At 50.4% G+C, this 13,781-nt stretch overlaps 1 protein-coding gene across 5 annotated transcripts in view; it reads left to right on the forward strand.

The window, feature by feature from the left end:
• Positions 1–13,781, forward strand: part of ndst2a (N-deacetylase/N-sulfotransferase (heparan glucosaminyl) 2a) — a 118,081-nt gene that overhangs the window by 89,366 nt on the left and 14,934 nt on the right. For all 5 annotated transcript variants that reach the window (XM_076285872.1, XM_076285874.1, XM_076285871.1 and 2 more), the window contains 3 exons: positions 1,911–3,777; positions 12,883–12,970; positions 13,077–13,231. In XM_076285872.1, the coding sequence (XP_076141987.1) occupies positions 2,704–3,777; positions 12,883–12,970; positions 13,077–13,231 (1,317 nt within the window). In that variant the 5' untranslated portion in view covers positions 1,911–2,703. The remainder of the gene's footprint in view (positions 1–1,910; positions 3,778–12,882; positions 12,971–13,076; positions 13,232–13,781) is intronic.

Consider the following 13,781-nt stretch of genomic DNA (forward strand, 5'->3'; position numbering starts at 1 on the left):
TTCGCTCACCCACCCGCCGTCTCCCTTTCACATTGGGCCTTTCCGTCAAGGTGCCTTTGCTCGCGCTGGGCCTCGGTTTGTTCATTTTTGAGAAAAATGATCCCTTAAGTGCCGACCCAGACTTAGTGTAGCAGCGTAGCCGGCATTGATCACGTCAACAAGCTGAGTGATGGCTTGGATTGCTTTTACACACACACACACACACACACGCACACACGTACACACTCAGGGTAAGGGAAGGGAGTGTGTGTGTGTGGGGGGGGGGGGGGGGGGACAGGCGGTTGAAGGAGTGAGACAGACACGACTCCCAGAGGATGATTGCGTTTCAGTTCAAGGCTTCTGTATTTGTTGGCCTTTGTTTATGGTGCTTGTTTAGAAGAGACGCTGCAGAGACTCCGAGCCGCTTCAGACCAGCGGAGCCTGCAGTCCCAACGGGCAGGCCACTGACCCTGAGGAGTGCAGGAGGGACATTTGGACTGTGTGTGTGAGAGACAATGTAAATAGTGCTGTGTCTGTGTGTGTGGTTGTGGTGGGGTTTTGGTTAGAAATACCTTTGTTTCCAGACGTGTGTGTGTGTGTGTGTGTGTGCTGTGCTGTGCTGTGGTGTAGACACCATGGAAGTGTGTGTTTGTGCGATAAGTTCCGTGGACGTCTGTGTGTACGTGTGTATTTATGAAGGCCGGAGATGGCTTTTATGGCAGGTGTTGTGTGGGATATATTTCCTAGTTTACCAACAGAATGACTGTGCAGGCTCTCACGGCGTTGAGTTACAAACCGTCCCCCAACCCCCGCTCCGCTCTGCCCCATATGCGTATGTTTGAGTGTTTGAGGGGGGGGGTGCAGGGGGGTAGTTGGGGTGGAAGCATGCAAACGTAAACAAAAATCTCAGCAGCACACGTAGGTCGGGATGACTGGCACCGTGTCAACCTGCCCGCACACCCAGTCATCCCACCCCACCGTTCGCACCTGTAACGCTATCTTGGTGGAAGAACAGCAGATGGATGTTATTGGTCCAACTATTTTCGGAGCCATGAGAAAAAACGCACTTGAGCATACACACCACACACACACACACACACACACACACACACACACACACACACGCAGACGCCAACCACAAGCCACAAGAGTGTGGGGGGTTGGGAACTGGGGATAGAGGAAGGGGGGCATTAATGGAAAAATCATGAGCGTGCTTGGAATCATCTAGAAGAAACAGATGAGCGTTTGCTTCAGTCTCCTGTGCCATTACCCAGCACTTTTCCCTGTCACACTATATATATATATATATATATATATAATACATATATAAATATAAATAGAATACATATATATAATAGATAGATATGAGAGAGGCAGCCGAATACCCATCTAGTCAGGTCAAACGTTCGGTCATTCAGTCGCCATTAAATATTAAGGACAACTTTGAGCGTTTCTTGTGTGTGTGCGCATGCGTTATTGTCCCCTATCAAAACAGTTGGAGATCCATCCGTTAGACTTAACGTTACAAGGAGCAGACAGCACACTATTTCTTTTTCCCAAGTAATTCTGCTCTGTAGGTTGCCGTACAGATTTGTCAGTAATGTTTTCCAGTTTGCTACTGGGCCGTTTACCAGCTCCTATTTGACTCGTCGAAGTGAGTCATCCACTTCCACGGCCTACATTTTTTGCTTTAGTTTGTCTTTTCCTTGAATTTTTCTCAAGCTCCTTCTGGAGAGCTCAGTTTTTTTTTTTTTTATGCAGTGTGAGATGTTATTCCTGAAATGTCCTAACCACCTGTCATTCTCTCTCTCTCTCTCTCTCTCTCTCTCTCTCTCTCTCTCTCTCTCTCTCTCTCTCTCTCTCTCTCTCTCTCTCTATCTCTCTCTCTCTTTTTCTTTCTCTCTCTCTCTCTCTCTCTCTCTCTGCTGTAGGTGTCTACTCGTCTCTCCTCCCACGCCCTAAGGATGGCCAGGCTAGGGCTCCGTTGGGGGCTACGTTCACGGATGTGTCCCAGCGGGGAGCACATTAAGCAGGGGCGCTGCTGAGCCTGGAGGAGGTGACAGGAGAAGGCTGCAACTCCACCAGAGAGAGAGAGAGAGTGAAGGAGAGAGGAAAAGAGACAGAAGGAAAGAGCGAGCGAGGGAGAGAGAGAGAAGGAACTAGAGAGGACTGGAGTCGCTGCGCGTCTGGGTGGAGTGGAGGGGGTGGGTGGAGTGTGCAGAAGGGTGAGCGAGCGAGAAATCTTATCCTGCGATCGCAGAGCAGACGGTTGGAGACGTGCGACGGACGGACAAGACAGCCGCCGAGAGAGTGGGAAGGACACAAGAGGCGGAGCGCAGCGGGGCAGGAGAGGGCATCCGCTAGGACATCGGAGCGCCACCAATCCATGTTCCATGTGAAGGAGAAGAGGAACGAGTGAACAACCCCCTAAAGAGAGAGACAGAGAGAGAGAGAGGGAGATCAAACGCGTGAGGAGGAGACGCCATCACTTCCACGGGGGCGAGTCATGGGCTATGGGGGCCATGGTGACCTAGCGTAAATGGCTCCTCTTGCCCAGAAGCTGGTGCCAGTGTCTGCTGCTCAACCCTTTTCCTTTTCCTCCCCCTCCCCCATCTCTTCCTCCTCCTCCTCCTCCTCTTTCATTCCCCCATTTTCCTCCTCCTCTTCCTCTTCCTCTTCCTGCTGCTGCTGTGCGGGCTGTTCCGCCCCCCGGCGTGTTCAGCCATGGGCCCCTGGAAGCTGGTTCGGGGCCTCCGGCAGCTGGAGCTCCACCGCCTCATCCTGGCGCTCATCGTCTTCTGCCTGCTCTCCATGGCCTTCCTGGCGTACTACGTCAGCAACAGCCCCAAGATCAAGGAGGCGCCGCCGTTGCCTTTTAGTGACTGCGGAGGTGGTGGCGGCGGCGGCGCCATCGGGGCAGGGGCGGCCGGCGCGGGGTTCGGCGTGGGGGGCGAGGGAGGGGGTCAGCGCGCACCCCTCTTCCTCCCTCCCCAGGCCGGCCGGAGGAACGCGGCGGGCGGTAAAATGGCGGACCCCACGCGCACCGACCCGGTGGTGCTGGTGTTCGTGGAGAGCATCTACTCGCAGCTGGGCCAAGAGATCGTGGCCATCTTAGAGTCGAGCCGCTTCCGCTACCACACGGAGGTGGCGCCCAGCAAGGGCGACATGCCCACGCTGATGGAGCGCGACCAGGGCCGCTACGCGCTGGTCATCTACGAGAACATCCTCAAGTACGTCAACCTGGACGCCTGGAACCGCGACCTCCTGGACAAGTACTGCGCCGAGTACGGCGTGGGCATCATGGGCTTCTTCAAGGCCAACGAGAACTCGCTGCTCAGCGCCCAGCTCAAGGGCTTCCCGCTCTACCTGCACTCCAACCTGGGCCTGCGCGACTACCGCATCAACCCGGCGGCGCCGCTCCTCTACGTCACGCGGCCAAACCAGGTGGAGCCGGGCCCCCTGCCCGGCGACGACTGGACCGTCTTCCAGTCCAACCACAGCACCTACGAGCCCGTGCTCCTGGCCAGCACCAAGTCGTCCGAGGCCCTGGCTCACCTGGGCCCCCACCGGGCGCTGCACGCCACCGTGGTCCAGGACCTGGGGCTCCACGACGGCATCCAGCGGGTGCTGTTTGGGAACAACCTGTCCTACTGGCTGCACAAGCTCATCTTCGTGGACTCCATCGCCTACCTGACGGGCCGCAGGCTGTGCCTCCCTCTGGAGCGCTACCTGTTGGTGGACGTAGACGACATCTTCGTGGGCAAAGAGGGCACCCGCATGAAGGTGTCGGACGTGAAGGTGAGCAGGCTTGTCTGAGACTTGGTTATGGATGTGAATTTAAGAGATTGATGGATGTATTGAGAGTTTATTATAACTATATATTTTTTATCAGACATTTAGCATAGGTATTTGTGGTGTCATGTTGGTGTGTTATGGGCTAAGGTAAATACATGCTATTTGTGTATAAGTATATATACTTTTTTGATCCCGTGAGGGAAATTTGGTCTCTGCATTTATCTGTGAATTAGTGAAACACACTCAGCACACAGTGAACACACAGTGAGGTGAAGCACACACTAATCCCGGCGCAGTGAGCTGCCTGCAACAACAGCAGCGCTCGGGGAGCAGGGAGGGTTTAGCCGTGCCTTCTGTTCAGGGTTCGAACCGGCAACCCTCCGGTTACAAGTCTTGTTACGGCTGCCCCTTGTACATGCTGATGTTTGAGGATTAGGGTGCATATGCGCTGTGTCAGCTGTGATGTGTACGGTACAGTATAGCATTGAATCTGCTCTCACTCATGAGCTGCTTTCAGACATAGTGTGTAAGTCCACATGTTCTGCGGATATCAAGCGGTTGGGCTGTATATCTGAACAACATATCCCGACATTTGGAACTCCGAACTTGAGCGGCTCTTACACTACTCCCCACCTAGTATTTCGGATGGACATTATGTAAATGTGCTCGTGTCTGAACAAAGCGAAGAACAGAAGAGATTTTGTTCATGGGCGTGTGTTCAACCTGTTCAACCACGGGGAGATTCTGTTCATGTGCGTCGGTGTCGTTCACACATAATGTCTGCATGTAAGCATCATATCTGAATCACTCGAAGGGTTGGACATTTGTTGACAAAGATCTACATATAGTGCGGAGGACGTCTGAAAACAGCTACAGATTCTCATCTGTTGGTCTGCACTCATTTGGGAGCCATGCTGCAGGCATTGCTATGTTATATGGAATTTTACAGCATATACATTTAGAAGTCACACCTTAAAGTCACACCTTAAAGGGCAGTCATAAAAGCCCTCTGTGTTGCCCTGTAGGAATCAGAGTTGGTCTGTGCCGTGTTCTCATTTTTACACCAAATCCATGAGAAGCAGACAACTAAAAATAAAAGTTTGAGACTGTTCTTGGCATCTCCCTCTACAAGGTTGTTTACCCACCAAACTGATGAGCATACAAATATGCCTGATCAAGGCCAGTTGGAAAGCCTTTAGCAATGAGGGTTGTGAAATATCGAACCCACTTTACACAAATAAAGACTTGAACTACTGGTATGCACATCAATCTGACAACGTAGTCTGTTTTTATGGAGGTACAGTAAATTACTGAAGGATTTACCAGCGATGCCAAGGGCATGGGGGGACAGTTCGGCACTCAGTTATGCTTCGTTTGAGGTTATTGGGAAAACTAGATCTGATTGGATAAAAAGGCGCATCTGACAAAGTCTCTAGGCTGTGGGATAGGACTCGGGGGAGTGAGGGGTGGAGAGGTCTTATTGTTTCAAGTGGTAATTTCTAGTCTAGTAGCTGCTAGCCTGCAGTAGGAGCTACTGTTCAGTTTCCCATTTAACACTTTAGAATGAAGACATGTACAGTATGTACATGCTCTGTATCATTTTTGATTTTGGTTAGGGTAAGAACACTGAATTAAAAAAAAAAAAAGGTGTTTGATGCTTAAAATGGTTTTGCATACACCTCTGAGAGCAGGATAAAGTGCTGGGTCATAGCAGCAGGATAAAGTGCTGGGTCATAGCAGCAGGATAAAGTGCTGGGTCATAGCAGCAGGATAAAGTGCTGGGTCATAGCAGCAGACAGGGAGGTCCGGCGTCCCGGCCGGCTCAGCTGTAGCGCCCGTTGGTGAGATAATTACCCCCCCCCCCCCTCCTCCCTCCCCCTCCGCTTATCGGTGTGCTTATTAACCCGCTATTTATAGGTCTCTGGTGCCCAGAGGGTCCGTCTCCCTGCTCTTAACCTCAAAGAGCCGAGTGAGCGAGCGAGTGAGCGAGCGAGTGAGCGAGCGCCGCGCGCCGCCTGCCCGCCTGCTTGTGCACCAGCACGCTCAATTAGCCCAGCGTCCGCCGCATTAAAGACTTCGTTACGAGGCGCCCGCCGTGTGAACACGTTCCCCGCATTAACGCGGAGAGGGCGAGAACATTCCCAAGACTACTGCTCTGCAAAAAAGAGAGAGAGAGAGAGAGAGAGCAAGCGTGAAAGAGGGAAAGGGGGGGAGAGAGAGAGAGGGAGAGAGAGAAAACGATTGCCCCAGGGCTCTGCCAGGGTTGTGTGGAGAGGCGGTCGTGTGCCTGGTGCATGTCGGAGGGAGGTGTTTTTGCGCTGGATATAAATATATAAGAAAAGCAGCGTTGCCCTGAGGTGCTGCTCCTCTACGGCACGTATCAAACCAAATTAAGGCGCTTAATGAGAAATAATGGGCTAATTAATGAGCCATCGGGACGCCGACTACCACAACCAGGGATGTGCTGCGAGGAGTGTAACAGGGGTGCAGAACATTGAGGTGAATTCGATGTCTCCTGCAGAGACCAACCAAGCTGTGCGTGCGTGCGTGCGTGCGTGCGTGCGTGCGTGCGTGCGTGTGTGTGTGTTCGTGTGTGTGTGTGTTCGTGTGACATTAGGAGCAACAGTGTGTCACTTAGTGTTTTTGTGTGCGTACCCTTGAGTGAGGAGAGGGCTCAACAGAGTCAGTCAGGCATTTAATTAGCCCATCATCAATTAAAATATGACAAAGATGGCAGCTGCTCCCACGGAGGGCCGGGTGGGCGGGGGAGACGGGGGGTGGGAGAGAGAGACTGCGGGCCAAAGGTGGCGCGGAGAGGAGCGGGCACGTGGGGTGGCACGGAGGTGGCGTGGGGCAGAGCGGGCACGTCGGGCTGCCTCTGGAGGTCTAGAGCCGCACTAATGTCAGGGACCTGTTGGACCGCGCTGTCCCTCCCCATCACCAGACATCACAGGCAGATGGATTCACACGCACACGCACACACACACACACACACACACACACAGACAGACCCTGCTGTCCCAGCAGACAGCCCACGGAGCACATGCTGCTCCAGCTCGCCTTGATCTCCCCTTGTTGACTGAACCAGTGAGAGAGCTGTGCAACAAAGGCCCCCAGCTCATGAAGACTGGCGCACAGCACTAACACTGGAAGTGATGTTTGGGGTTCGGATTGTTTCCCTCCTGAAAAGTGCTCATGCAACATTTGAATTATTCACTCTTACAGGGCTTTGTGGATGAGATCAGCTATAGAATGAGAATGTAAGGTCTGTGATGTATTTTAAATCAATACGCACTTAAGAATCTTAACACTGTGAGCAGATTTTTTCCCCATGTCAAGGCTGAGTGATATGAACAGTTTGAACAGTTTCATTCATCTGAAATCCTACATTCATACTTAATAGAGCACCTAATGGCTGACATTCATGTTCAGGCAGTCTGGTCTTGTGATAACGAGGGCTATGGAACAAATGTTTTTATAGGGTGTACTTATTTATATGCAGTGATATCTTCTCGCCTCTCTTTCTGTCCCTTTCTCTCCGTCTCTCTCCTACTTGTTCTTTTCTCTACCCTTGCACTCCCTTTCTCCTCCTGTCTCTCCTTTTTGCCCTCTCTCTCCTACTGTCATTCTGCTTTTTCTCCTTTTAACACTCTCTCTCTCTCTCTCTCACTCACACGCGCACACGTACACACACACACGCATATGCAGGCAGACTGTGTGCTTTTCCGAGCGAGCACCTGTCACCAGTCCCGGTCTTTTGTTCAGCGTTGGAGTGTTTTGTGAAGCCACCTGGCCAGCAGGAGAGCAGGCAGGCCCCTTAATCAGCAGGAGGGCTGGAGGTGTCTCACCCAACACTCATCTCATCTCATCTCCTCTCCTCTCCTCTCCTCATCTCTCCTACCCCCTCTCTCCCATCCCCCCTCTCTCCTCTCCTCTTCTCTCATCTCCTCTCCTCTCTTTCCCCCTCTCTCCTCTCCTCTCCTCATCTCTCCTCTCCTTCCCCCTCTCTCTTCTCTCCTTTCTTCCCCCTCTCTCCTCTCCTCTTCTCTCATCTCCTCTCCTCTCTTTCCCCCTCTCTCCTCTCCTCTCCTCATCTCTCCTCTCCTTCCCCCTCTCTCTTCTCTCCTCTCCTTTCTTCCCCCTCTCTCCTCTCCTCTTCTCTCCTCTCCTCCCCCTCTCCCCTCTCTCCTCTCCTCTTCTCTCCTCTCCTCCCCCTCTCTCCTCCTCTCCTCTCCTCTCTCCCATCCTCCTCTCTCCTCTCCTCTTCTCTCATCTCCTCTCTTTCCCCCTCTCTCCTCTCCTTTCCTCATCTCTCCTCTCCTTCCCCTCTCTCTTCCTCTTCTCTCCTCTCCTTTCTTCCCCCTCTCTCCTCTCCTCTTCTCTTCTCTCCTCCCTCTCTCTCCTCTCTCCTCCCCATCTCTCCTTTCACTGAATGCGTACACATGACCTCCGTGGCCAAGCTTAACGCCTGAGTTTAATTCCAGTATATTGAACCACACACATACAGTATGCTCACGCACACATGCATGCAGGTACTGTGTACTGTATATGAGGGTACATGTGTACATAAACTGTAAAACGTGCATGTACGTTCATATACAGTATGTGTATAAGTAAGGAATACATGTGCTTGCACATATAATGCCCTCACACATCTTACTGTAGTTCATACACACATTATCAGGTGTTGCATGATCAGACATGCACATATGTACAAAACCACTAACACACACACACATACTTCCATGCCATGTACAGGAACCTAAATAACTAGGCACACACCCACATGTGTAACACTCATGCACGCACACACACACACACACACCCCCACACACACCTGCACCAGTATGATGGTGTCTCGTCCCGTGCTGCCTCTCCTCTTATAGCTGGCCTAGTGCCCCTCGGGCGCAGCGTGCCCCAGGGGGGTAAGCCTCGGCTCGCTTCCTACGGCAGGAGACGTGCGCGCGTGTGTCACTCTGCATGTGTGCGTGACCGGTGCTGGCTGACTCACTTGTGGGCAGATGTTGAGAAGTGGCGCGCCGTGCCAGGCTGTAATATGGACCGTCTGATTGCACTGGCAGTGCCACCGAGCCGCTCTGCGCTGCGCTGTTGAGGCACCACGCAGAGCCTCATTGGTAGTCCGGCAGCGCGACTCGTGTTGAGCGATCGGTCAATTAAGTGCAATGAAGGTTTGTCCATCCATGCCAGAATGTATACCTCACTTGACATCGGGCATCTGTTGGGAAAGGAGATGCCATTGTCACATGTCTTTAAACTCCTTGGCAGTACATCTGCTTGAACAGTTGTTGTTTTAATACATTTGCATGAGCGGCAGCTGCTATAGGTGTTATTGAGGATCAGTGCGAGGACGAAGGAAGCTTTACGGGAGTGTTCACACCCTGCGCTGTCAGTTCTACAAGCCTCCAACACAACCAAAGACGACCGAATTGGTCCTGGCAGTTTTCTCTCCTTGGCCGTGTCCTCTCCTCTCTTCTCCTCTCCGCCCCTCCTCCTCCTCCTGCTGTGTGTCTGGCTGGCGGCGGCTGTCTTCAGACGGGCAGGAGATTTGCCGTGGCTCTCGTGGCGGGCGAGCTGTCGGTCCGCAGCTCTGTGCGGATTAGATGCCCCGTGGGCGCGCTGGCACCACCAAACAACTTCTAAAAGAACTCGACCACAGCTAACTTTAGCTGGAGTGAAGTGGACATCAAGGACATGTCTGTGTGTGTGTGTGTGTGTGTTGTCCTTCGGCTCTTTCAGACACAGGTTAGACCACACTGGCATGGCAGAGGATGTTGCCATGGTAACACCGGTCAGTGTCTGACCCCTGTCCCGCAGCCCCCTTTCCCGCCCACCCTTCCCTTGAGGTAGTAGCTATTAGCAACAGCGGTTTGTTCACTCAGCCTATATTCCCATGTGGCCGTTACTATCTCTTCATCTCATTTCCTGCTTCTCTCTCTCTCTTCCTCCCTCTGTGTCTGTCCTTCCCTCCCTTTCACTCACCCATTCTCTCACACACGTTCTTACTCACTGCCACTCTCTCTATCCATCTTTGCCCCCCCCCTCTCTCTGGCTGTCTTGTTCTTGCATCTCTCCCTCTCTCCCTGGGCATAAAAAAAAAATTTCTTGGGTTCCGGTTTCCGACCGACCCTGTCAATTTATGTGCGACCCAAATTTATTTTATGAGCTTGGGGAAGAAATAACACTAAATAGTCTAGGCTACATTAAATAAATCCACAAATAAAAGGCGAACTATAATTACATTAATTACCCCTTGCGTTATGTATAGGGATGAGCGTATTCTCTCTGTTACAAAGTAGCCTATGCACGTTCACGAAGACGATTGTTTTCGTCACTTACCAAGGCACTCGCAATTTTGTCCAAACACCGCAACTTTTTCGCAAATTTGACCAATCATCGTAGTTTCACTGTGAAATGTCACCTACCGCAACAGTCCCTCGCGCAGAATATTGAGCCAGATGGCACACTTACTTCTGCACCTTCTGCATATGACGCCAAAGACTGCCCTAAGTGTTCGTTCCTCTGCAGTTTTGATGACAATAAATAGAAGGCTAACGTTAACGATCTGCTTACTTGCATCTCTCAACCTGGTGTTGCTAACCTACCTAGGCTATGAAAGTAAGTTAATTAAGGCCTACTTGGTTTACTGACATTTGAGTAGGCTATGCAACCCATTGGCAAACGTTTACCTGGATATGTCCTTTTAGCTTATGTCATGTTTATGTCAAGCTTATGTTTGCTAGCTTGTGGGCTTAGTTTGAGTAGTGCTACCAAAATCATAGAAATTAATAAAATTGCAAGACATTTACCTCTTCTATGATCCAAGAATAGTTTCATTCGAGTTGTTTTTTTTAACATTTATTTTAACTAATGACATGGAAGACATTCCCAATTGCATCCACAAATGCACTATGCAAAAGTGATTTACACTCGTAGCCGAACACAGTGAGATGCAAGCCTTCCAATCCACTCAGAAATGTAATTAGGCTACTCGCACGTCCTTAAAGGGGCAGGCAGTCAATTAGACGTACACCACCAATGTAATGACATTAAACAGAAGTGTAGTCAAATAGTTTAAATCAATATGAAATTACTAGATACTTACTTGGATATTAGTAATTATGCAGGCCACAGACTATGAATTATTAAAAAGATATGAACTTAATATGAATTACAAAATATATGAATGTATTGAAACATATGACATGATACCATCTCTTTAGGTGACTGTCTTTTTTGGACAGTTCTACTATACTGCTTTGTGAATTACCTCAGTCAAAGCATTTTCACAAATAAAGTAGGCCTACTTTGATTTTCTGTAATCCTTACTGTTTACCTTTGATTATCCTATTTAATAAGCATCAAGATTATCAGTGTGATTTTGGTCTTACTAACCTTAATTGCCCTAAATTGAAACTATTTTTGCAATTTTCACTTCCTCCCGCAATTTCTCCACAAGAAACAGCTAAAATCACCGCAACTTCCATCCAGGCATTTTAGGTCGCAACAGTCTCAAAAAACCTCGCGAAATCCTGGAGGGATTGATTTTCTACCTATCCCTTACTGCCACTGGAAAAAAAAAAAAAAAAAAAAATTCCCTACCGACCCATGGCCTCAACTGACAACCAACAGGAACCAAACCTTTTTTTTTTTTTATGCCCTGTCCTGATTTTTCTTTCTCTCTCTCTCTCTTTCTCTTTCTCTTTCTTATAGGCTCATATATATATATATATGTGCCTATAAGAAAGAGAAAGACAAGACAACCAGTGATCGATGTGTGTGTGATCTATAGATACACACACACACACACACACCTCTATCAATGGTTGTCTTGTTCGCTCATCTCTCTCTCTCTGGCCATCCTCCACCCTCTCCTCCTTTTAGATCTGTGTTTATTGAAGTCCTCTCAGCCCCTTCGTGTTGTTTTTTTAAGCGGCTGTTTAACCTAGAGAAACCACACCGTCTGTTGTGTGTGAGAGGACCTCGCTACAGTAGGTAAAAGCAGGGACTTCATTAGAAGCAGCTCTCTCGGAGGGAGCCGTCTCGCCCATCAGGCCCGCAGACGAGCGGAAAGGGCTTTAGCAGCCGTGTGTTTACAGTAGGCCATCAGGCATGTCTCATCTGTGCCTAACAGACTGTTGCCGGCCTCTGTGGAAATCAAATCAGCGCAAGCTTTACACCAAATTGAAATGTATCGCGTTGCTATGCATTGAATGCTTTGCTGTGTGTGTGTGTGTGTGTGAGAGAGAGTGAGAGAAAGAGAGAGTATGTGTCCCCCCCTCACCTGAAAACAAACATTGGATGAATAGACATTCAAGGACACCAGAAGCAGTCAGATCTCTGTGATTGCATCTCTTATCGAATGCGGTGTCTGGCAATCTATCTTTGCTCGTCTGTTCGTTCTCGCTCCCCCCCCCCACACACACACACTCTCTTCCTCACTCAGGTTAGATCTCTCGTTCTGGCGCGGTGTAGATTTGTGACAGTGCGGCAGCTATCTCTCGTCCTCCGTGTTTGATTTGCGGCAGCAGCGCGGCTATCTCCCCTCCGCTCCAAGTTGATTTGTGGCTGCGCTTTCCCCTAATTCACTTATCAAAACCTGGCCTTTTAGCTGCAGCTGCAGCAGATCTCTCTGTATCAACCCCCATTTGATATCCCAGTTCACACACACACACACACACACACACACACACACACACACACACACACACACACACAGGCACTAGCACACTCGTGCCTCCTTTCTTCAAGTAAAAGCTCTAGGGCTTTGCAGAATTGACCTATGTCTGCCCCTGGTTATGGAATGAAAGGATTACTCCTGTGTACATTCAGCCATGCCCTTGATGCCCACAGTATGCTCTGACTCCCAATGCACAGGTGCCCGTTTTAGAGCCCATCCTGCCATGGGAGGGGATGTTATGTTGTGGTACGACCAAAAGGTGCTGGTCGTGATGAATGTAGTGTGATGTTGAATGTTGCTGCAGGAGAGATGTGGTTGTACAGTCAACATCAGAGTGTGTGATTGAATGATGAATTCATCTTAGTTTGTGTGTGTGTGTGTTTTTTAACTCTTCTGTTCTTCACTTCCAGGCCCTGCTGAACACGCAAAACAAACTCCGAGCCTTGGTCCCAAACTTCACGTTCAACCTTGGCTTCTCCGGAAAGTTCTACCATGCTGGTAAGTCGCTTTTTCAGAGAGGCGTTGTTGTCGTGTGTTCATGGCAGGGGATGTGGCGGGGGGTTGGTTGTCATGGTGAGACTGACGCCAGCGTGTGGGTTGTCAGGTACGGAGGAGGAGGACGAGGGCGACGAAATGCTGCTGACGCACAGGAAGGAGTTTTGGTGGTTCCCACACATGTGGAGCCACATGCAGCCACACCTCTTCCACAACGTCAGCGTGCTGGCCGAGCAGATGCGCCTCAACATGCTCTTCGCACAGGTGAGACCACCCCCCCACCCCCCCACCCCCCAAAACCTACCTCAGCAGGAGCCCTGCAATACCCCCACACCTGCACCCCCATATCATCCTCCAACGACACCCTGACACCTCTTCACCCGCACCCCTGAAGGGTGCCAGCCCTAAAGCACTACACCACCATCAAACATCCACACCGGCAGCCCCAGACTTCCAAGTTATGCTGCTACACAGCACTCCCTTAACTCCCTCCCACCCCCAACCCTTCACCCATAGTGGCAGAGATGGCGTGTCCGTTCACTTGGACAGAAGTAAACGCAGCACTCTGAAAGTCGAGCCAGTCTTGTCTTTTGAGCTTATCAGTGAAGCATCACGTCGTGTCACCCAGTAAGGCCTTATTTGTTGCTGGTCTTAGTACATGGGAGACTTAGACTTTAGCATTGTCTTAGCTTTAATCTTTAATTAGTGTGAAAAGGGAGGTGAGAGGGTTGTGAGAAGCATTTTCACACATTTTGAGAACAGTGGCTGTCATTTTAAAAGTTGAGTGAAGGTGGCACCTTGATGCCTGGTCTCC

This window comes from Alosa pseudoharengus, unplaced genomic scaffold (assembly GCF_046254945.1).
Source record: "Alosa pseudoharengus isolate Yale_2024_CS ecotype anadromous, Long Island Sound unplaced genomic scaffold, YU_APseudo_1.1 YU_APseudo_1.1_scf_15, whole genome shotgun sequence".
Lineage (NCBI taxonomy): Eukaryota > Metazoa > Chordata > Actinopteri > Clupeiformes > Clupeidae > Alosa > Alosa pseudoharengus.